The sequence below is a fragment of the Copadichromis virginalis genome, linkage group LG3 (assembly GCF_057382275.1).
Source record: "Copadichromis virginalis isolate Kocher_CV1m ecotype Utaka linkage group LG3, C_Virginalis_male_GT1.1, whole genome shotgun sequence".
In the NCBI taxonomy this organism is placed as follows: domain Eukaryota; kingdom Metazoa; phylum Chordata; class Actinopteri; order Cichliformes; family Cichlidae; genus Copadichromis; species Copadichromis virginalis.
The window spans coordinates 23908084-23932817 of NC_140620.1; the positions used below are offsets into that span (position 1 = coordinate 23908084).

Consider the following 24734-nt stretch of genomic DNA (forward strand, 5'->3'; position numbering starts at 1 on the left):
CGCTTTGAGGGTTCACACTAGAGCGCGCTTGCTGTCACATTTTATTTTAAGTGTGAACAAGCAGACAAAAAAATCGGATTTGATCAAAAAATCGTAATTGAGCATTAAGACCTGCAGTGTGAACGTAGCCTAAGACTGAGAAGGCCAAAAGTGCGAGGCTGTGAAATGGGACGGTCTAGCCTTCAGATTTGTGTCACCAGCTGTCACGGTGGAATTCAATTAGGGCTGTTCGATATTATGATGATGATGATAGATATATTGTTTTTCATCGGATTGATGGCCACTGTAGTGACTATATTATTTTCATAAAGTTCTCTTTCTCATATATTTAAAACAACCACACTACGGACAGGCAAGCAACTGCTTATATACGTTGTCGTTGGCAACAACAATCATGTGGCCCTGCCAACCTTTCACAATAAAGCTAAAGGTCCAGTTGAGATTTTTCAAAATAAAATGAAACACGTGAAATCCGTCAGGATGCTTGGCGTAACACTCTCTGAGCCAATCCTTCATTAGGCTCTCCATCATCCAGCCTTGCTTATTGACTTATCACCACGATTTATTTTGGGTATTTTTCCTTTGATATTGTCAGCCACTTAAAAATCACAGTTGGTGGAAGCTTTAGTCTGGATGCTGTGCAGCTCAGAACACACGTAAAATGCGTTTCTCACGGCCACTTGTTTTCAATGTGATGGACAAGTTTTTATTAACAGTCAGAGTGAGAGGCAGGTCAAACGTCAAAGGTACTCATCCATATTTATAATATCATTTGGCTCAATGGAATTCTCCACTGTCTTTGTTTGAGTCAATGTGCAGAAGTTAGCAAGTTTTTCCTCGTAGTCGGGACACAAAGCTGTGCGTGCCCCGACGGACAGGCCTTTTCGTCTCATATCAAAACACCACGATGGCCCACCTCTAAAATCTTCAATTTTCACTTCGGTAGCAATTGCTTTAGCCTTCAGTCTGATCTGCACTGTAACATCGCAGCCAACTTCTCTCTGAGTGTTCACCCAGCCTTCGTGAAAGTTTTCATGGTTGGGCTATCTGCTATGATTACCTGTGAAAGCTTTTGTTGTCTTCTTGCATTGACTCAGTTCTTCACGCTGGCGTCTCCACTGGCTCCCCATCGATTAATTTATGCCAAGACAACGTGCAGCAACTAGATTTCCTTCTTGAACCACCAGATTGATTGCCTTTAACTTAAAAGCTGCCTGATGCTTTTCTTTGAGTGTTTTCCATGTTAAGGAGGACGAGTACAAATTACTGATTTACAAAAATTGTAAAAGTGCAATGGATTTATTGCACAATTTCCTTGGACCTCTGTGAACTACTTATCAGTTTTATTGGTCTGCAGTTACCAGACAATGTTTTTGGCGGCATGAAAAAAAACATGCATTAGCCGCCCCATAGTATAGGCCACAGTCTTCAGTGTGGAGAAAAAAGTAGTGGCTTATAGCCTGAAAAAGACAGTAAATGTAATGTCCAGTAGTGGGTGGTATAGGCTTGTGTACTTTCCCCCCCCCTGACCCGTTTGGCACTGTAGCAATCAGACTTCTTGTCTGAAGACGAAGAAAATGCCCAATGGAAGTATTTATTTAATAACTCTATTTTAATATTTACATTTTCAGCTATTATCAATGGAACAGCCATGAATGCTTGATAGGAAGGTAAAGACGTAGGCAAGAGGCGTTCAACAAGAGGAGAAAAAACAGAGGGGATGACGGACAGTGAGAAAACACAATGAAATTCCCTGGATTACCTGCTGGAAGAAAAAACAGAAAACAAGCAAAAGAGAGCAATGCAGTAGGGAGACCACAGCCACAACCTAGATAAGTATAAGTAACGGTAAATAATAAATATTGGTATCAGCACAGCCCCTCCTGAGAAACCTCAGTCTACATGTATTTAAAATTGAGGGGTGGGAACCGGCAACAGAGGTGAGGTTGAATACACAGACCATCCCTTGGATGCGGTTCAGTCTGCCCAGCCCCAAGGCTCTACGTGTATCTATTATGAGAGTGAGTAATGTTGATATCTAGGTTGGCACAGGTGGTCAGAAGGGGACATAGGAGGAATGCCTCCCCTGCACCCCAAGGCCCTGCATGTGTGGTGGTGGGAAGAGGGAGGCAGCTGGAGATGGGGAGGGATGTCAAGGCAAAGTACACTCTCCATGGGGCCAGCTCCCCGCTGACCCCAGTAGGCACCCCTGTTCCATAGAATCCACCAAGGGCAGGGGGCCCGGGCCCATCCAGACAGGAGCCCATATTAGCAGCACACCCAACCCCACCTCAGAGGAAAACACTCAATTATCTCCCTGACTACCTAAGACGATAGACTCCCAGGTTGGGTTTATTCTCCAAATCTGTACTAATTTTAAAGTTAATTATTTTTCTTTTTTGTGATTCTGGGGAATACTTTAACACAATAAAAATGAAAAACAAAAAACTTTAGAAATGAAAGGACCTTGAAAATGTGAGTCAAAATGATAAAATTGCACATCAAAACATATGTAGGTAACAGAAAGGGGGGGGGGGGGGGGGAATGGATTTAAAAGACTGGGTCTTATGTCGGCAACTTCAACAGGCCATTACTTTGAAAGGCAAAATCAAAATGACTTGATGTTGACATGATATGAATGTGAGGTTGTATGCTGTGGATCAAGAGTAAAGGTATGCTGTGGAAACTGCAATTTTCCTTTTTAGAGCATTCTGAAATCATTGAAAAACACACGATAGGTGGGCAATTTGAAAGGGCCATTACTTAGTGATACCATGTCAATATCAAGGCAGTCTGATTTTGCCTTTCTGTGGTTGTATACTGTATACTGCAATTATTCTATGGAAATGGCAATTTACATTTTAAGAGCATTGTGAAGTCATTGAAAGAGTTCTTCAAAAAAGAAAATTCAGAGGGATTTTACTTTGAAATCCCCAAATAAGATGGCCTTGATATTGAGAGGGCACTATTAGATTACAAGGTTATGTCATTTGGAAGACTGAATGAATTTGCTATTATCTAATTAGCAGGCCTTAAAATTCATTTAAAGTTGGCTTTCATTTTGAAATCAGGTTTCTACGTCTCTTGCCATGAGACCAGTGTTCTCAGGTTGTTAAAGTACGAATGAAGTAGTCTCACAATGCTTTCCCGCCTGTCCAAATCAACCAAAACCCTTAAAGCCTCCTGAAAATTAGTGTGAAACTTCATATAATATAGTAAAGAATTAAAATATGAATAGTCACAATATTAAAGAGGCTAAAGAGTATTGTTGTCAGTGAAAGTAGAGTGTGAGGCAAGGGCTCATCGTTATCTGGAAAAGAAACAAACAATTTATTGAAGAGTGTTATTTTATTTTATTTTATTTTATTTATTTATTTATTTATTTTGTGTTCCCAGTCTGAGATTTATTCTTTGATATAAAACTGCTACAGTATAAAATGCAACACCTCAATGCGAGATTCAGATTTAGAAAAATAAAAGATTTAAAATGATGACAGAAAGATGGAAAATATAAAGGAAACATTTTAAGAAACATAATAAGTAACTCTGATAAGTAATCATGCATCCCTAGTTGCACAGTAAGATGTGCTGTATTTCCATGATGACTTCAGGTGCACTGAGGTGGCAGCACAAGTTTCTTTCTCAGGGTGAATCTCACTTCAGGCATCTGCTTGGCCAACGAGGAGGTCTCTCGATGTGCTACATCATCGTTCACGTAGTGGAGGATGGAGACGATGTCTTCGCCCCTGGGACAGCGCTCCTTCAGCTGCTCACAAAGAGACTGAACGAACCAGCTTCCATCGACTATATGTCTAAGTGAAGCATGATCTTCAACAGTGGCCATGGCAACCAGAACATCAGCTTCCTCGGGGATGGTCAATGGTGAAGTATCATCATCAATCTCCATATCGTTCATCTGCACTCCACGCTGTATGTTACTTCCTTGGCAGGCCTGGATCAGGAACACTTTGGGCTTACCGATGAGGACAGACTGGTCACACCCCCTGAACTTTCGGGTAATTTCTTTAATGGGGAGGGGGTTCCTGTCAGTTCCCAAAACTACACCCTTTTTTCCGTGACTCAGAATAGAGCAGATGAAAGCATCACCGTGCTCAAGGACCTGCTGAGGATCAACAAAGCTGCTGCCATCCCACTCTTTAAAGTTGAACTTCTGCAGCTGAGACATGTCTGCCAGGGAAGCAACAAACGTCAGTGCCTGATCCATCTGATCCTTGTTCAGGTCTTCACACATCAGCACTCTGAAGCCCAGACACCTGAACACCTCTGCCAAGCTTTGGCCGTCTTTATCTGTCCCTCTTCTCTGTGAACCATCCTTGAAGTTGTTATTGTTTATGATCACGCAGAGGCCGACGGGCCGGCTAATGATTTGATAAACATCCTGTGACATATTCCCATCGTGCTGACATGAAGACACTTGGACAGGCTCGGATAAAAGGGGGGTACAACTCAGCTGTAAACTCGCCAGCTGAGGGAAAGTTTCTTCAATGGCGCCATCGGTTTGCAGGAGGTTCAGGAAGTCTTTGCATTTATCTTCTCCTTTATTCATGATCTTATCCACGAGCTCAATGACGTGCCCGCTGAGAGATCAGCTTATTCTCATAAACTTTGTTGAGAATTAGCCTGTGGTCTCCGGACAGAATCTCATGAATGGCTGTTTTATTGCTCCTTATTGCATTTTGGGCCGACATGCTGAATGGTCAGTTGGAACTTCTGCTGTCCTTGAAAATGAAGCCTCGTTCCTTTTTTTTTTTTTTTTTTTTTTTTTTTTTTGCCTGTCCCGTTTGGCTCTTTTGCCATCAGAATTGTTGTCTAAAGGCAAACAAAGAAGCCCAACGGATTTACTTTACCAAATTGACCATCCCAGCCTTGCCGTAATGGTCCATTTGATTCACCTTTTATTGTTTATTTTATTTTCACTTACTGAATACGGGACAGACTTGACTGGGGGAAAGAAGGGGAGAAAGAAAGAGGGAAAGAGAAACAGCTGAGAAGAGGGACGGGGGAGAAGGGCAAAAGACAAAAACCAACAGGACGGGCAGAAAAAAAATGCATATATCAATCACCTGGATCACCTGCTGAGAAAGAAAACAAGCAGAAGAGAACAAGAGTAATAGAATAAACAACATCACAATGATATATGGGAATATGACAGTAAATACTAAATATTAAACATTATTGTGCAGCACATAAGATCAACAGAACACAGTGTGCTTTGAGGTAGGAGCCAAAAAGGGTGTAGTTTGTGGGTGTGATCACCCGTGTGTACACCTGTGAGCATGGACGCGCTTGTTTTTTTTTTTTTTGTTTTTTTTAAAGGTTCCTTCATGTAACGATCTGCTAGAGGGTGTGGGGGGGCCACAGCCCCGTCCTCCAGGGCATGAAGCAGGTATGGAGGAGATCAAAACTCCAGACATCCAGAGGCCCCCAGAACACAAGAGACCAAGGAAGACCAACAGAGGGGCAGCTGCGCCACTGTCCCAGAAAGAGCTGAGGAGAGTCCCAGATGAGGGCTCACTCAGCAGCCACGGAGCAGAAGCCAGGGGGAGTTGCAGTGACGCGCCCGTGAGCTCCGCCGGCAGCCAGCTGTGCCTGAGTGACCGAGCCCCAGGCCGAGAGGCCGGGGGCACCCCACCTCCGAAGTGGCCCGAGCGAGCCCCAGGCTCCAGGCCCTGATAAGCGGCCGCCAAGGAGTGAGCCGGTGTGTACCTGGACGCCCATCCCCGGACACAAAGAACCACCAACGCACCGATGTCTGAGGGAGTCCGCCACTGGCAGGGGAAGTGGTGGTAGGGGGAGATAGGCCTCCAAACCTTGGAGGGCCTGAGATGTCCCCAGAGAGGTGGCGCCTGACACCCAACCTGACATATAGACACAGACATACAGGCACACACAGACACAAACATCCATCCCCACCCTCATGCTCTCATATGCACTTACTCCACACTCAACCAACGTGGAGACAGACATAAAGAGACGCTGTACACACGATCACACTCCCCAAGCGTACTCTACAAACCGGGTCTAGGTACCCTTGAGAGTGTTATTTTAAGAATTATCATCTAGCTGTCACCACAGGTCAATTTTGGTCTAACGGCAGATTGCTCTTTAGGTATAAATACCACATGTAGCAGCCTCAGAGGACTGTTCACAGAACTCATCTTACCTTTTTGTGTCTGTGGGTTTGACTTTGTTTGTCTCAGGGCTCAAATTATTAGCGGCAGGTTCAGTGTCTAAAAGAAAATGCCAGAGATGATGTGAATTTCAAACGGAACAGCGGTCAAGCATTTCTTGTAACAACTACAAAATATGTTTTTACAACTGCTCCTTATTTACAAATTATCCCACTCAATGCTAATACTGTGCATACTACAGTAATATTATGTGTGATATGTATGAAGGTGTGCAGTTTCATGTCGTAATGAGAAAATTAAAACTGAATCTCATACAACTAGATTCCATCAGCACAAACAGCACTGATGAACATAATTTCTACTATTGGTAACTTAAGGTAAGAGAAGCTGGAAAACTGATGTGTGGTAGGAAAGTGAGTCAGTACCTCTCTTTTTCTTGAGATTTTAGATAACACCACATTGTTCTTTTTTGAATTAGTCAGTATTTAGCTGTATTAACTAATAAGGATTTTCATTATTGTTACGGCCCTAGCTGGGTCTCCTGAAACTGCCCTTGTGTGGGCGTGGCGTTTTTCTCCGCCTCCTCCTCTCTTGCCACTCCTACCCCCTCTGTTTCTCTCACTCTCCTCTCTCCCCAGGAGACAGCTGCTCTTGGTTAGCCTCGTTTGCCACCTGAATCCAGTCAGCAATCGCCTCTGAGGCTATCTAAGCTGGGGATGAGCTGTGAGCAGGGGGTTTTTCTCTGGTGTTCCCACATTGGGTGTCGAAGTTGTTGGGAGAAATCTTATAGTGTGGAAGCAGTGTGCAGTGTAACTGCTTCACGTGAGTAGTGTGGGCTTGTGGGCCTCGGCAGCAGTAAAGCTAGCTGCTGCTAGTGACAGGGTGAGCTGTGGGCCCCTGGAAGTGCCTCCTCATGGTGTGGAGTTTTTGTTTGGTTGTTGTGTTCTGTGTTGTTGCAACCTTTTTCCAAGTGTTATCGGTAAAACGGCAATTCCGGCTCTTTATGTTAGTCTTTATTATAGATAATCTTATTTTATTTACTAAGAACACCTGTCTGTTCTCCTTTCATTCTGTTCTGGACTCATTTGTTACTGGTCCCCTCACTCGTATGCCTAGAGCCTTTCGGGGGGGACGTAACAATTGTAAACATTTTATTTTTGTTTCAAACATGACATGTTATACCTAGTTTCATCTTCCAGTAAAGAAATTCCAACACCCAAAACTGCGGAGTCAACACAGCAGTGATAACAGCCCACAGCAGGGTGTGGTAACTATATAATTTCTTATTGAGATATTGGAACAATAGAAATACAGAAAGGTAGTTCTATGTTTGTAAATTCAAATTATTACAGGTTTGTTGCAAAAATTGTATTTAATGAGTTAAGCCAAAGACAAAAAAAGGAAAGCAATTGAAATTAAGGTTAGGAAAAGAAAACCGGTGAGAGGGCCTCACCTCATAACAATCACCATAAATAACAATCTGTTTTCCCTTTAAAAATCACCCTTTTTTTGGGAATCCCCTAGATATGCCCTGCTCCGACCCTATCAGACTGGATCTTATTCCTCAGGTTCAAACTAACAAATTATCATGTTTTTTCAATAGGCTTGGGCCCACACTTCAGGAAGGGTACCTAGAATGCAAAAATCACATACTGGATAAGGCTTTAGGGTGGGACTCTCGCTATGAATAGAAACATAAAACAAGTAAAAAGTAAGACAAAGAAAGTCACTAAAGAAAATAAATCAGAAGTAAGACAACAAAAACAAGTTGAAAGACAAAGGAAGAAAGTTTAAGAAAAAAAAAAAAAAGAAAAGCAAGACATTTGCCTTATCACCCACATGGTTAAATTTCTGATGTAATCAAAAACCAAAAAACGTTATTGTTATGTTTTTTGTTTTTTAAGTTAATTGTCTCATGTTTTTATTTAACAAAAAAGCACAATACACCACTTTTTTCCCCCCAGAAACGTTTTTTAGTTTTATTGAAATATTTTTTTAGCACAAATGAAAATCATTAAAAGCTTTCAAAGAACACGAAGTTTGATTAAAATTGCTAGCTTTACATATTAATACACATGTGATAAATCGTTTTACAAAACACGAGACCATGCTATCATTTTTGTTTTGATTAGAGCTATATAAAGCAAGTACATCATCATAAGTCTTTCCATGTGATTTCTGGGCTAGAAAAAAATATACAATGCTGCCCACTGTAGACAGTGTGGCTTGTAGCTTTGATGGAAAAATACTCGTTTAGCATGCTTTTTCAAAAACGTTACAATGCTTTTGGGGTAAAAAGGATAATCTGGTGGGAATCCAAACGAATCATAAAAAGTAGCACCTCCATCTTCATCTAAAGAAATAGCCAGCCAGTGAGTTCCAGGTTTGTTCCTTGGATCTGTATTTATGATCATATATGTAGGCCGTTTAAACAAGCGTTTGAGTAATGTTAATAATTCATCTTCTGCATATACTCCAAAAAAAAAAAACTATCGCCCACTAGCAGTCTCATAATACTGTCCAATTGGTGATTGTTCATAATTCAATTAAAAAAAAAAAAAAAATGGTGAAACCTCAGTAATAATCAACCCAAACTTGTCTTTTGGAATTGATCTTGAGAATGGAATCATAACAAGCATAAACGATCAATGTGGTTGTGTGAGGTAGAGGGACTCTGAAGCGCATTTCAAGTCTCAAGTTGCCATTTATCACCGGTGACAAGGCCTGACTGTCATCTGAAGGATTCATATTGAACACAAACAATGTATACCATTGTTCAAACTCCTGTCTGTCAATGCACAAGGACAGATCTTTCAGGTTTCTCCCGGTAGCAGTGTACAGGCTGTAAAACTCTCTTACGGAGTGATTCTCAGCAAAATTGGGTTGAAACGCTTTGGCTGGTATTTGCTTAGTCTCATGACACAAAGCCAAAAACTCTAGATTGTTATGCTGGAAATTGAAAGGGCATAAATCATATCGACCTGTAAAACCCTTATGGTTAACCATGCCTATGACTAGGTAACGGGGAAGTGAGCCCAGAAACAGATTCTCATGATGTGATATCCGCAAATTCTCGGGTATTGAAAATGTTTTTTCATTAATCTGGGATATGGGATACAATGCATTCGCTTGCATGAGAGTGGACGCGTGGCCTACGCATCCAGATTCAGACCGCAGTCTGCCTGTTAGTGACCTCTGGCATAGAAGAAAAGTGTCAATAGGGCCTTTTCCTGTGAGACAATACGTGTATTTTTATTTGGGTAAGGTTTCACAAGAAGTTGTTCATATACTTTTCTTCTTGTTTTTTTAATTTAGAAAACAAAGTCTGACAGCTTATTGATTTTTGTTTGTCTCAGTCTACATCCATGTTGGCATGCTGAAGGAGCATAGCTCAGGTATTTTCCAAAGCAATTGTTAAAATTTACAGATTCTTGTATTTAAAACAATACTTTTTCATACAGTTGCATCAAGTCCTACATTCATATCATTTTAGGAGGTATAAATGAGAAAAAGTGGCCTTAATCCTGTTATCCGGTTTTTTTTTTTTTTTTTGGTTTGTTTTTTTTTTACTATCACATACTCAGTGTGTATTTGATAATAGGTTGTGTTTTTGTTAATTCTTTTGTTGTTGAGTTTTGGAGGAGCATAAAAAGACTCAAATAATAACACATCAATTTTAAAATTACTATTAAATTGAAAATTATTTTTTAAACAAAATAATATTTCAGTGGAGTCATTTCATTCCGCTGTAGTGCAAATAACATCACACATGGACATTTAATAAATATGTTTTAATAATGTTTTTACAGTTCAAACAAACTTACAGCTTCTCTTCACAGAGCATTAGAGACGTTGTGGTTATGCTGCAGATAGTTTTCAGACGAAGAAAAATGAAGAAGAAAAAAGACTTAACCAACAATATAAATATGAATGTAGAGAGATACTGGGGTTTAGAAACCCAACAGACATCTTCAGTTTACTTCTGAGAAATTTCATCACTGACACCATGGCATGTACAGTGCAGTGGTTAATGTACATTATTGAGCTGCTTGGTCTAAAAATATATAGCTACATCATATGTTTGTTTTTTCCACAGTAGCATGACAGGTGGTGAATAGGACACTTATCTAGAGATATATTTTTCCAGACAGTAGAATTTACTGGTGTTGCGGGTTCAGATATTGAGGGTGAGCACAAAAACAATCATGGTCCAGACGAGCTTCGGTCAAAGAATGATTTTAATGAACCCACACATGTGCGGGGAGATGATCACTGGACACAGCAGCAATCACCTGCCTCCAGCTTTACAGAAACAATCATTTTATATCAGGGTATTGTTTATGACGCCCCTTCATTGCGTCAAAACACATACAAAGCACATACAATGATATTGACGACTTTCGACATGAATGGAAAGAGCCTTCTCTCCGTCTCGAGGCCAGATGCCGACTCTCACTTATCTCCTGGAGCATACTTTTGCAGCTACAGGCATTTGCAAACTGTTATTCGAACTCATAGCCTAAACATGAGCCCAACTATTGTCTCTGTGTGTGTGTGTGTGTGTGTGTGTGTGTGTGTGTGTGTGTGTGTGTGTGTGTGTGTGTCGACCTCCAACGCACTCAGCCTCACCCCTCCCGTTGGCGCTTCTAAATAATCTTAACTAAAAGTATGTGTGATCTATTGAATAAATGTTTTACCAAAATGCCCCTACTCAAGGCTTAATAAATGAATGTTAAATATGTGTTGTGTAAGCGTGTTCTTTCCATAGCTCAACATCCCTTACACCATGTATTGTCTGATCATAGCGCCAAACAAAGTTCACGACCTTCAACCACTTAACTGAGCTTCAACTCTTTAAATAAGCACAGAAAAGCAAAGTGTATATAAAATGATTACAACTACACCTGTAATGAAAAGGTTAGTACGCGATTATGATAACACCAGTAACACAAATTATAACATAATGGCAACAGCTTCAATCAATGTTTTTGATGAGAATAAGAATTAATGCAATGATTAATGATAATGACTACAAAATTAATTATGATGATTATGAATAGTAACAGTAAAATAATGTCTTTAATTCCACACTGGACATTGAAGGGAGTGCCAGTTTATGACTTTGATAACTAGAGGTACACTCCCCTCCCCCCCCCCCCCCCACTTATCTGTAGAAATAACTTTCAAAGGCTTTTATTGTAATATATCATATAGACGGGGGGGGGGGAAATCACATTACGGTATTGACTGATTAAGACTTTCTCACCAAGCATCAATAGACTAATTAATATGTTCTTAGAAAAAAAATTGGCTTGCTACAGAACCTTGGTGACAACAAAAAATGTTTTCCTTCCCTCTACTTTTTGAAAATTCTATACATTGATGCAACATTTGTTATTCCCTTTGCAATTTGCACTTGTGGACATTTTCTTCCTCAGTTGTTCCAAGGCTGACCTTTTCTTAATACTAACAGCAGCAGAGCGACCCATAAAACTGTGCCAACAGTCCTTATGAGGAGGTAGAGGAGAACAGGAAGCTGATCATAACAAAGGAGCGTCACCATGTGATAATCTGTAAAAACAACAACACTTGTACTTAATATTTCCAAAATGTCCAATTTTGTGTTTGTTTGTTTTTGTTGTTGTTGTTTTGTTTTTCCAAAGATGGCCTTAACATTTGTGTAGCCAATAGGACATGACTATTGGCTCTTCAAAGGCTCTTCTGCATCTCTTTCCAGGGCCCTATTTCAGGAAGCCGGTTTAGAAAACTCAGAGTGAAAAACGATACTCAGGGTTGAGTAACCCCGAACTGTCCAACTCGGAATATTCGGTTTCAGAAAGGCTGATAACAATTAGTTCAGTCAACGCGGAGTTGCTTTAACCCCAAGTGAAGCGCGCGGACGAGGATACATAAAGCCCTGATAAGCAGAGCACAGATTAAGCGAGTCACCATGGAGACGGAGGGAAAGAAGGCGCGGTCAATGTATTTTACAGCGCTTGAGGCCGAAATTCTGATGGCAGCATATGCCGATAACATGCAAATTCCGCGGAAAAAAGTAACACAGCCACAGCTGCAAAAGAAAGGGAGCATGCATGGCAAAACATAGCCGACAGAGTCAATGCGTGAGTGTTAATTTAAACATTGATCTAGGGATTTCCACCCATTCAACACGTTATTTTATCATATGTTATTGTATTTGTTATTTTATACATTTTATTTTGTGATGTGATGTGAGTGCAGGTGCAACCCAACAGGCCCCAAACGTTCCTGGCAGCAAGTAAAAATGAAATATAAAAATATAGTCCAAACAGGTGAGGTGTAATTGTATTATGAGCCACAGTGCTTGGTCTGTTTGTCCCATGTAAATCAATTGCAGTTAGAGGCTACATTAATTTCCTTTCTGTAAGCACTTATTGAAATTATCTGAGCACATTACAAGTACATATTTGCTTACTCTGTATGCTCAAATGTGGCCCGTTATAGCCAACAGAAAAAAAGCGGAGGCCTGAAAAACAGGTGGGGGTCCTCCACCACCACCACTCACAGAGGCTGAGCAGTTGGCCCCCAGCCAAAACAGTGGGCGCCCTGTGGCCGAAGGCATCTCTGCGGGGACATCCTCTGAGTCAATAACCCCGCAAGACACAAGTGCCGACATAAGGGGTAAATTCAAAATAATACATGATGTGCATACATCCGTTCTTCACAGTCACCTTTGCAGTGCTACTCATTCATATCGCTGCTGTGGGCCCGGTTCAGGGTCAGGGTAAGAGGTAAGCAAATAGGGTAAACATGGATACCCCCTATCACCAAGCAAGTAGCCAGTGAACTCTCCTAAGACAGAAGGATACACTTCAGTTCAAATGTCCCTGAAGCAATTGGTCTTTATATATTTTAAAGTATTCTCAACTCACCATGTCCAAATTTTGTGCTCAGTGTACATTCACGGAATATTTGTGAGTCATGGACAGAGCCTGGCCACTTGGCTTCCACATTTGTGATAATGTTGGCAGCATCACATATGATCTTCACAGTGCAGAGAACACAAATTAGCATCCATTACTATAATGAAATAATTTGTTAGTTTGAAATGCTACAGGGAACTATGTACCTGCACATTAATGCTGTGGAAAGACTTCCTGTTCACATAGTCTCCTTCATTTACTGAAGGAGCAATGATTGGAATGTGAGTGCCATCTATACAGCCAATCACGCCTGGGAACCGTGAAAATAAATGTACAATTTAAGTAGTAGTTCAAGTATCACCACATCATAAATTAAGTTTTGGTCATCCTGATACCTGCAATTTTGTGGCATCCCTCTTTGATAAATCTTGTGGGTCTGTGACCGGGGAACACCACAGACGAGTACAGGAGACGTTTCAGTGCAACTGTAACATTCCTGACTGCCCGACAGACGGTAGCCTTGGAAACGTGCTCAGCGTCACCAATATTATACAGAAAGCTCCCGTTTGCAAGAAACCGAAGTGCAATACAAATAATACGTAATGAACTGAGAGCATGTCCGCGATGTGTCACATGTGTAATATATGGCCTGAGGATGTTATCCAAATAACTTAGAGATTGTGCTGAGAAACGGTAACGTTCACACAGGAAATCATCAGGAAATGATAAAATGTCCAAACGCGCTCTAATCACTCTCTCCCGGCGGAGAGCTCTGCGGAGAATTTGGGCTTCACGATCTACTGGCTCTTCAAGGAAGGGACACGCCATGTCTGACACTTCCTACTGTCAGGTTTCCGACAAAGAGGCGGGGACAGTCAGGGTTAGTTGTAGTAAACCTGCTAGGGGGCAGGTTAGTGACTCACTCAGGCTTCAGCTGAACTCGCTTTGTGAAACCGAAAACCCAGAGTTTTCGTTAACTCAGGGTATACTTACTCAGTTTTTCCACTAAACCGGCTTCCTGAAATAGGGCCCAGACCCAGAAACTATGTTGTGCTGTCACTGCTGGTTTGTAGTAGCTCCACCACCCCACTAGGGGAAGGAGCTGGGCTTGTTAACCCAAGTGTGTGCAGTTAAAACAGTAAGAATTAGAATGGCAGCAGTGGGCAGATTAAAAGTTCTAAAGTTATTTTCTCTTAAAGCATGGAGAATATATGCCTCTAGCATACTATGAGTTTATGTTAAATAAGGGACATAAAGTAGATTTTTGGACTGTCATGTTGTCAGGCTGCAAATGCTGATGACAGGAATAGGAATTTCCATGTGTTAGCATTTAGTGACTGGAAAAAAAGCCAACGTTTTCTACTATTTTCTGACAGTTATGTTAACCTGACATTGAGATAAGGTTTTAAACTATGTTGTGTAATATAAAAGACCACAATTTATGCCATTTCTCGTGCTTTGCAGTTTTAGAGAGACAAAATCTCATTTTGAAGAACTGTTTATCTATCTTGATATTGACATTCAATGAGGGGAGTAAGTACTTATTTTATATACAGTTTAAGTCTCACATCTAAAATGCCTCTAAAAAATACATCCAAAAAAAGTGCTCTCACCTGTGCTGTCTCTGCTTCTGACAGCCAGTCAGCTCTCAGGTGATTCTCCAACTCTTGAGATTTTGCACTTGTAGAGTCCTTCATGAGACTTGTTAATATTGTGGATGATCAAAGTGCTGGTGGAGATGTTTTTGATAAAGAGGCCATTTTTATAGAAGGATATGGAAGTAGACGCATTGGTAGAAGCTGTCTTGTTTTTACAGCGCAGACTCACAGTGTTTCCCTCCATCACAGGAAGTAAAGGACTTTCCAGGATCACAGGACCAGCTAGTATAATTATAACATATGGTATAATTACTACAGCACCCTGGGAAATCGTGTGTTTGAAAGACATAATCCTTTGTCATGTAATTTATAGGTTTTGAGCACTTTTGTGGGTAGAGGAAAAATACTATTACCAGCATTTAATTATGTCACTTACGAGCATTTAACAGATATCACATAATAATCAGAACATTTAGCAGATTTCTCAACAAGCCTTCTGTTTAGTGGTGTACTAATAAGAATATACTTTTTGCAATCCAATTCAGTAATTTATTCAGCAATATATTTTATTAATATTTTATTCCAACATAGTTGGTGTAGCACTCAGAATTTCGTTGTACATATACAATGACAAAGGACTATTCTATTCTATCCTTTAAATATGCATGTTAGTGAACGCAGGTACAGTAAACTTACGTGTAATGGTGATGTTGACAGTGTTGCTTTTCTTTCCATCTCTGCTCTCACACCAGCACTGCCCACTGTCTCCCATAAAAACATGTTTGAAGATGCAAATGTACCCACTGAAAACTCCCCAACTAGTCCCACATGCTGTACTTTCGGTTGGCACCTTCCTCATTAGTCTCCATCCAGGAGACACGTCAAACTCCTTACAGTTAAAAGACAATGTGCTGTATTCATAGTGCTGAGAAGTGTTTGGAACAACATGAGGAAAAGCTGCATTGAACAACAACGAGGGAGACAGGACCATTAAATATGCACCAAGTGAAAATTGTCAAACCAAAACCCACAATCCCGGCTAATGTTATTCATGCAAAATAATTACATTTATTTTCACTTACAAACTCTTTGAGCATCACAAACATTCCAAACTTGTGTCACCAGCAGCAGCCACATATTTATCACTGAAGAAAAAACGAAAAAAAAATGCATTAAAAATAAGTGATAAGGAAAACTCAATTTGATCCCTTCAGTAAGATGATGTTGTGGCTTTGTTACACTTTGGAGGGCATTTTGAATATATTCTTTGCTAGGAATCAGAAAAAGGGAAAAAAAAATCTTATGCTATGGCTTATGTTAAATAAGTAACAATAGATTATTTTTTTATACTGTTTTAACAGTAAGCACCTGCAGTACCTCCACAGCCCACCTGCAGGCACCGCCCACACTTTCGGAACCACTCGTATAAAATTTAAAGTATAAATATATTTATTAAGCTGATCATATCAGTGCATCTAGATGAGGTAGATAGATGAGATGTTTCAGTCATACTGTAGCAATCATGTTCCATAGCTGGTTTTGGAACTAGAGGAAATGGTTTTGGAAAAGGAGGTGTTGCTCGTTTAGACTGATGTCCTTGACCCGGATATACATGAATGGATGGATTTGTTAAACTAATATTAATAAATGAAAAATAATGAATAGATAATTAGTATTGCAGCACAGTGATGCAGTGGTTAGCACTGTTGCCTGAGTTCAGTTCCATCATCAGGCCAGGGCCTTTCTGTGTGGAGTTTGCTTGTTGTCTGTGTTTGTGTGGATTCTCTCCAGGTACTCCGGCTTCATTCCACAGTACAAACACATGTAGTTAGTGGGGCTAGGTTAACTGGTGATTTTAAATTGCATATAGGCATGAATGTGAATGGTTGTCTGTCTCTCTTTGTTAGCTCTGCAACAGACTGGCGACTTGTCCAGGGTTGTTTTTTGTCCTAAGACAGCTGGGACAGGCTCCAGCACCCCTATGACCCTGAGTTGGATAAGTGGAGTAGGATGGATAACTACTAGTATTACCTTACTGAATCTTTATTCTTGTCTTTCTTTACACTTGTACTTTGATCTATATTAAGACATATTTAAATTTTAGACTCTACAGGATTTAAAAAGTCATGACCCTGGTAGTCATTGAATAGTTGTTACTAAAGCAATTTCAGAGCCTCTTTTCACACAGCTCTGGCAGTATCGTGGTTATAGTGCAGATAGTTTCTCAGGCTGAAACACTAACATTAAAAAAGATTGAACGAGTATAGTAATATGAATATAGAGACAGTGTGTGGTGTGGAAACTTTGCAAAGGTCTTGACTAGCATTTCTGACAATGTGCTCACCACACAAATTTGCATCCCTTCATATCAGACTTTATGTGCTATCATACTCTGCTTTGCATTTAGTCTCAATGCTGCAATAGACAGGAGTCTTCACCAAAATCATCTAAATGCCTTTTTTTTTCTAGAAAAATTAGAGTTTAGCTCACATTTGGAGATTCTGATACTTGTAAAATTAATGCGAAGGAATACTGAAACTCTTCTGGTGAAACTTTACGTTTAATACCAACATGATGATTCATCAAAGTGCTGTCAGCACCAGAAATAATTACAGCTTCTAGATAACATGCATGAAAAAGCAGCTGCACCCCCTGAACTCCAAATAAAATGAATTAAAAAAAAACAAAAATTATATCAAATGCTTTTTGTCAAGTTTGTAAAGTCAGGTAAAATCATACTACTCTACATTGCTGACTATTTTCTTGTGGATATTTTAATAGTTTTAGGAAAATTGAAGGTATTGGAGATAAAACCAGCTTTAGCACGCCTGTAAAATTTAGTAGGCATAAGTAGTTATATACTTTGGAACAACAGTTTGGCGAATCCGCCGAGTAATTTAAATTTTTGTATTTTAATTTAAATGTTTTCAATATCACTGATGCTTCCTTCTGTAAACATAACTCAGGTTTTCATGACACTGACTTTTCCCTCAGCTAAAGGAAAACTGGAACGTATAACAAACTCAATACTTACACAGTCGAACACAGAAAAGTGGAACCTCCATGTTGTCTTGCTGACAGAATTTCAGACCAATAAAGTGTTTAGCATAACTGAAGACCACTTCTTCCTGTTTGACTGCTGAAGTATAGAGGCGTTATCTTTCTACTTATGAGGCCTTATCCTGTGGTTGGATCTCGTACTTATACCTGTTCAGCCCAAAATCACCTCAGTAGGCCTTTAAAGGGCTGAAGTACTACAAACTAACTAAAGCATCATAATCCTTTAGTACTGAATTCAATGTGTAATTGCAAATCATATCATGTCACTTGGTTGTCATAGCTCATACATTATAGCTCACAGTGGATTCGTGCTGTTAATAACATACAAAATGATCCAGTGACCTCTACAGGGCATAGTGTTTAACAACAGTCTTTCTGGGGTTCCTACTAAAATGACAACTGTGAAACTGGTTGCTAAACATGATTTTAAATGGTGCACGACTTCTTTGCTTTGCTGCTTTTTTGAACTGTATGTATGCCTAAAGTACACATTTATTCATCAGTCACTTACAAATTAATGTCACCCATATCAGTTTGGACAGGACAATTCAAAAGCATTTTAACAACTTTATATTCTAACTTTGTAAATAAATAAAATTAAAAATTCAAAGCATTTGCCATTTGAACTATATGGATATGGTCTTACTGTAAGACGTATTCTGTTTGAGCTCATTTATTGACATGTACACTTAGATCTATAATATGTTTTTTTTTCATCCCTAAATTTGGATATTGTGTATTCTGCATTTGTAAATTTTGTATTTATAAGTCTGAGAGAATATAACAAAAGCTAAAGTTAGTATCCGGTTTAATGGTTACATTTTAACTTGAAGGTGATGCTTCTACATTATTTTACTGTGTCATGGTTACATGCAAATATGCGTGGTTATCTTAAACTAAACCAACTGCAAAAAGTGATGTAGTTGAAAGAAGGACTCTGGAAGGACTGCAGTGGGTAAGTAACTGTTCATTTCTAACTAAACATTATAATTTGTAGCAACCAAATTTTACCAACTTTTGCCCAACTCAAAATTTGTGTCTGATCTGTCAAACAATTGCAAGTAAGCACACATGGATGTATATAGGACACTGTATATGGAATGCAGTAAAAGTTACTTAATAGTTGTAAAATGCTATATTCAGATAGATTAAGACGGATGAAACACTTTAAGATAGTTTTTCAAGCTTTAAGCTGCATAGTTGTATATAAACATGGCTAAACTATTTTCTTGTTTCTAACAACCCAATGGTGTGTCACGATCCTGGGTCTTTTGACCAGGCGTTTTGAGTTTAAGTTTATTTGGAGGTTTATGGTTTATGTTTAAGTTCACTGGGTTTTCTAAGTTCATTTGTTTTTTAACTTCCCCCTTGTGTTTTCAACCCCTGTGTTAAGTCCCCCTTTGTCCTTTATGTGTTTCATGTCTTTTGTTGTCAAGTTCATGTTGTCATGTCTGCGTTTCATCATGTTTCCTGTTTTATTTTGAAGAGGTCCTGTGTTCCTGTGTTGTGTTTAGTTTTACGGTTCCCCTGTGATGTTGTTCTGTGTCAGCTGTTTCTTTTCCCCATGTGTTCCCACTTCCCTCATTATCCTCCTGTATGTATTTAGTCCGTGTGTTTCCAGTCATTACTTGTCAGGTTGTTTGCTAGTCCACGTCGTGTTTCCAGGTATCCATGCAAGGTCTTCATGTTCAAGGTTTTTTCATGTTTTAATTTTAGTTCACCCAGTTAAGGTTATTCTTTAGTTTCACACATGCCGTTTGTTTGTATCTATTTTTGCCAGCCTTAATAAATGGCTCGTTTTTTGTTAATCCACGTTACGTTTCACATTCTGTTTTGGTCTGCACTTCAGTCCTTTTTTTTTACTATACATACAGTCTGCCTCAGCCATACTGTGACATGGTGTAAATTCTAATTACATAAAGGGTTAAATATCCTTATCAGAAATGCTTTGATATATATATATATATATATATATATATATATATATAGATATATATATAGATATATATATAGATATATATATATATATAGATATATATATATATATAGATATATATATATATATAGATATATAGATATATATAGATATATAGATATATATATATATATATATATATATATATATATATATATATATATATATATATATATATATATATAGATATAGATATATATATATATATATATATATATATATATATATATATATATATAGATATAGATATATCCCTTTTCTGAAATAAATATTTGCCTATTTCTAAAATTTTAAAAAAGGAATTTATTTGTTTTTCAGAATCCAGAATGTGTTTTCTGTAGAATGAATTCTGCTTTAAACACCCATTTGGTGCTGTTATTGATGGTGTTTGCCCAACTACCTTCTTCCTTTACTAAAGGTAACTAAATGAATCCACAAAGTTATCTTGAAGCATTTTGTTTGTAAAGGCAAATATGAATGTCAGTCGCAGTTTTTAGATTCGTTTCATTTGCAAAGCAGTGGCTACCAGGCCACTGTTATCACATTCCACTGTTCTCATATTTAATTTTAAATCTTCAAAGATAACTATTCATGATCGCACACTTTCTGTCACCCAACTCTAACTCTACAGTCTCTAAACCAAAAAAAAAAATTATTATTTTTCTTTCTCCTGTCTCAGGTACCATTCAGGTAATTGGTTCATCTCACCCAATAGTTGCTTTAGTGGGTGATGACATCATACTGCCATGCTATTTGAACTCCTCAATAAGTGCCTCAGACAAGACGGTGGAGTGGACAAAATACAAGCTGGATCCCAGATTTGTTTATGTGTGGCGTGATGGTGGTGAACTGGAAAGCAAAAAGAATCCCTCCTACAAAGGAAGAACAACGGTATCCCTTCATAAATTAAAGCATGGAGACATTTCACTGAATCTGTCTAAAGTGAGACTTTCTGATAGGGGAAGATATAGATGCTTCCTTCCAGATATGGGTGAAACTTTACTGGAGCTCATTGTTGGTAAGAAATATCTGATATTTATCAATCAAAGAAGTGGTTTAAGCTTAAACTCAAATACAAAGTATCGCCAGACATTAGCATTATATAACCGAAAAGTAGTTTCTATTCATATTAAAAAAGTCTGTAAATGTGCAGCCAAATCGATCTCTTATTTGGAGTTCCTCTTAATGAAATCATGGTGCACTCTGCCAAAGGAATATTGTGTGCTTCATCTTAGGGGCTGTATCCCTACCTGTAATATTGCGTGTTCAAAAAGCCAAGACTGGAGTTGCATTACAATGTGAGTCTGCAGGCTGGTATCCAGAGCCTGAGCTGCTGTGGTTGGACGGTGAGGGAAACCACCTCTCTGCTGGACCTACAGAGACCCTCAGAGGTCCTGATGACCTCTTTACTGTCAGCAGCAGAGTGACTGTGGAGAAGAGACACAGCAACAACATCACCTGCAGAGTCCAACAGAGGAACACCAACCAGACCAGAGAGACGCACATCCACATTTCTGGTAAAAACATGATGAAACTCAGGTCACATAGTGAACATGCACATCCATACAGTGTGGTCATGTCCAAACACAATGTTTACTCAGAACATGCGACTAGAAAGGCAACACAATTTTTGGTCCTGCTTTTGGTGATATTTGAAGCAAATCCCTTTTATTGTCTTTATTCTTTAAAATATTGGCAAAAATATAGGTCATATAAAAAAGAAATCAAATACACATATACAACTGTTGATTGTGTTATTGGGATGTGATTCATTATTTTCTGTTTTACTGTTTCAGATTATTTTTTCACGACCCCGCCAAATCCTGCAGTTTGTGTCAGTCTGCTTACTCTCTTTGTTATTTCACTTTTCTGCATTGTTCTGGTGATCTTTGTTTGCTGGATACAGAGAAGGAAAAAGATCAGTAAGTTGTATGCAAAATAATTTAAAAATTGTTTTTTTTTCTCGCAGCTCAGTGATTGATTTACAGTGAAGTGATGAATAAGAGTGCTCAGACCAGTTTTTTAGTATCAAGAAAATCTCAGCATGATGCTGCAGTAGTACACAATAATAAAACAGTCCACTCAGAACTGGCCAATTAAAGAAGTTTTTCATGTCTTCTTAGGATCACATTTGAATGCAATATACTTTAAGATGTCTTTTGTGAGTCTTAACGTTGTGGATGACCAGATTGTGTATTATCAACCCAAACAGATTTTTTCTAAAACAACAAGCAGTAAAGTGAAAAAAAAAAAGAGGCTGACAAATTTATTACACCACCAAATGTCCTGTTTTCTTATACAGGAAGAAAGAGGTTTCTGCCTTCCTCTTTACAATACTTTGTTTCCTCTTGTCATAAACCATTGCTCCTGTCAGCTCAAGCTGCTCTTGCAAAATGACTCATTTTATATACTTTGTTGTAGTAGCATTTATCACAAAGGCAGACCAAAGGTATTTTTCAAAGGCAAACCTGGAGAATGAGGAGCGGCTCAAATGCCACAGCATACAAGTAACTATTGTTTAAAGTAAAGACTAATCTAAAGTAAATATCCTTTTTTTTTTTTTTTTTTTTTTTTTATAGAATAGAATTCAACTTTATTGTCGTGTCACAGGTACAAGGGAACGAAATGCAGTTTGCATCCATCCAGAAGTGCTTTAGCCATGATATAGATATATTACAATATATATTAGCAATAATATAGACAGAAATGGGTCTGTTGTAGGTATGAGGGTACAAAATATGGGCCTATTATGGGTATGTTATAATGTACACGGTATGAAGGTACCGTGCACATTATATGCTATAACTATAAGTATGTGCAGGCTGTAGTGGTGTACAAGCTATGTAGAGGCCATGAACAGGATATAAATATGAAAAACTATACAGAAATGTGAACTATGCAAGTTATAAACAGTTGTAGAATTAAAATTATCGTATTGTACAGAATGATTATTTATACAGAATTATACAGTAGTGCAGGTAAGATAAGTGAAATATGTGGATAATTCCTGCAGAGGCTATATAAAGTGCTAGTGGTTGTGAGTGGTGGTTCAGTCCATGTTATTATTGTGTGTATGAGGGTACAGTTGTCCATTATTTGTTTTTGTCCATTGTGGGCGTGTGTATGTTCAGTCCATGTGTTTAATGTGGGTCAGATGTCAGGAGGCAGAGTTCAGGAGTCTGACAGCTTTGGGGAAGAAGCTGTTCCGGTACCTGGTGGTCTTAGTCCGGAGGCTCCTGTAGCGCCTCCCAGAGGGCAGGAGGGTGAAGAGTCCATGTGATGGGTGACTGGGGTCTTTGATGATTTTCCCAGCCCTTTTCAGACACCGCTTCCTGTAGATGTCCTTTATGGCATGAAGTGGTGCTTCGGCGATGCGCTGGGCAGTTTTCACAACTCTCTGCAACGCCTTCCGGTCCGAGGCAGAGCAGTTCCCGTACCAAACTGTTATACAGTTGGTCAGGATGCTCTCGATGGTGCAGCAATAGAAGTTCACCAGGATGTCTGAGGACAGGTGGTTCTTCCTCAGAGTCCTCAAGAGGAAGAGGCGCTGGTGAGCCTTCTTGACCCGCTTGGAGCAGTTGGTCGTCCAGGTGAGATCCTCGGAGATGTGGACTCCCAGGAACTTGAAGCTGCTCACACGCTCCACAGCCGTCCCTTTAATGTAGATGGGTGGATGTGGGTCAGCATTCCTCCTGTAGTCCACAATGAGCTCCTTGGTCTTCTCGGTGTTAAGCAGCAGGTTGTTTGTGTCGCACCACTCAGCCAGACGATCTACCTCCTCCCTGTAGGCGGCCTCATCGTTGTCACTGATGAGGCCAGTCACCTTGGTGTCATCTGCAAACTTTTTTTTTTTTTTTTTTTTTTTTTTTTTTTTTTTTGGCCTGTCCCGTTTGGCTCTTTTGCCATCAGAATTCATCTGATGGCTAAAGTAAATATCCTTTCTCTGTGCACAGGAATTCAGACAAACCACGCTGTAGCTCAGATGGAACAAGACTGAGACAAGCAGAGCCAAAAGAAGAAATGGAGACTCATAAGATGTTGGAAAAGAGAAGACAAGAGAATTAATCAGTGACAGTATGCTTTCATATAGTGTGTTTATTTCAGAACCTTTCGTCTTTCAGCTGCACCATTTAGGGAGTGATCATCTGTGTCCATCTATTTCTGTCTCTATCCTCCTCTGTCACACCAACCTCCATCGCTACATCCATAAATCTTCTCTGTCTAATTCACTGAGCTGTTTCGTCCGACCCATTACTTGACATACTTCTTGAGGCAAACTTTACACATCTGTAGCAATGGGATTGAAAACACATGAATTCAAAAAGTAAGAGCTGTGGCTCAATACTTTTCCATATAATTTACTATGAAAGTAAAAACCACCACTCAGTAGACTGCATGCTTAAACAGCAGTTTATTTGAGTTTTGATTTATTTTCTTGCTAATACATATAGAAAAATATTTAAGCAGTTAAATGTGCTTTGGTATTTGCTATACATAAGGACGAAAAGGCAGTACATCCTGTAAGATACAGACCATATCATAAACATTAAGTGGTAACCATGAAGAGATTTTTAATGTAAAAATTCAGAACGAATAATCGTTTTGAGAAGTTAATTGGTCTTTTGGTGTCTTTTTTAACTTTCTGTTTTTTTTAGTTGTACAGTTTTGTTTAATAGTCGTGATATGCACAATGTTGAATAAATAACTTAATAAAATTCTTTCTTTTATTCATCCAAATATGTTTTTTAATCAAAACATTATGACTATGTATTATAGGCTAGGACAGATGTGCGACAGTTTCTACATCTATCACAGTGGAAAGTCCATCTGGTCATCGTTGTCATTATTTCCTTAATAAACATCCTTTACGTTATCAGTGTGTTTTTAATCTATGTTAACAGCTCAGCCATACCAAAGCAAATCACTGGGAAGTAATTAACAAGTTATTTCACGTTCAATGCAGTATTCTAAGAATACTGCATTTTATCGCATATATGGTCATTAGAGCACAGAGGCCACTCCATTAGGTTTGAATATCTATCTACAG

At 39.1% G+C, this 24734-nt stretch overlaps 3 protein-coding genes across 3 annotated transcripts in view; 1 reads left to right on the forward strand and 2 right to left on the reverse strand.

Moving 5' to 3' along the window:
- LOC146713540 (uncharacterized) overlaps positions 1–15643 on the reverse strand; it is a 42222-nt gene extending 26579 nt beyond the window's left edge. Inside the window, exon 1 of the mRNA XM_085438561.1 lies at positions 15349–15643. Within this exon, the coding sequence (XP_085294687.1) occupies positions 15349–15643 (295 nt within the window). The remainder of the gene's footprint in view (positions 1–15348) is intronic.
- LOC146713542 (caspase-8-like) lies at positions 3395–4755 on the reverse strand. The gene has a single exon (XM_085448570.1). It carries the CDS (start codon positions 4565–4567, stop codon positions 3608–3610), a length of 960 nt encoding a protein of 319 aa, XP_085304696.1. The 5' UTR covers positions 4568–4755; the 3' UTR covers positions 3395–3607.
- Positions 15644–18610: 2967 nt separating the features above from the next.
- Positions 18611–24608, forward strand: LOC146713543 (butyrophilin subfamily 1 member A1-like; the record flags this gene model as incomplete). Its single annotated transcript, XM_085438575.1, has 6 exons — positions 18611–18667; positions 20006–20105; positions 20367–20705; positions 20923–21204; positions 21484–21609; positions 23641–24608. Coding segments are annotated over 6 exons (948 nt in total), but the record flags the coding sequence as incomplete, so codon positions are not given.
- Between the last annotated feature and the right edge of the window lie 126 nt (positions 24609–24734).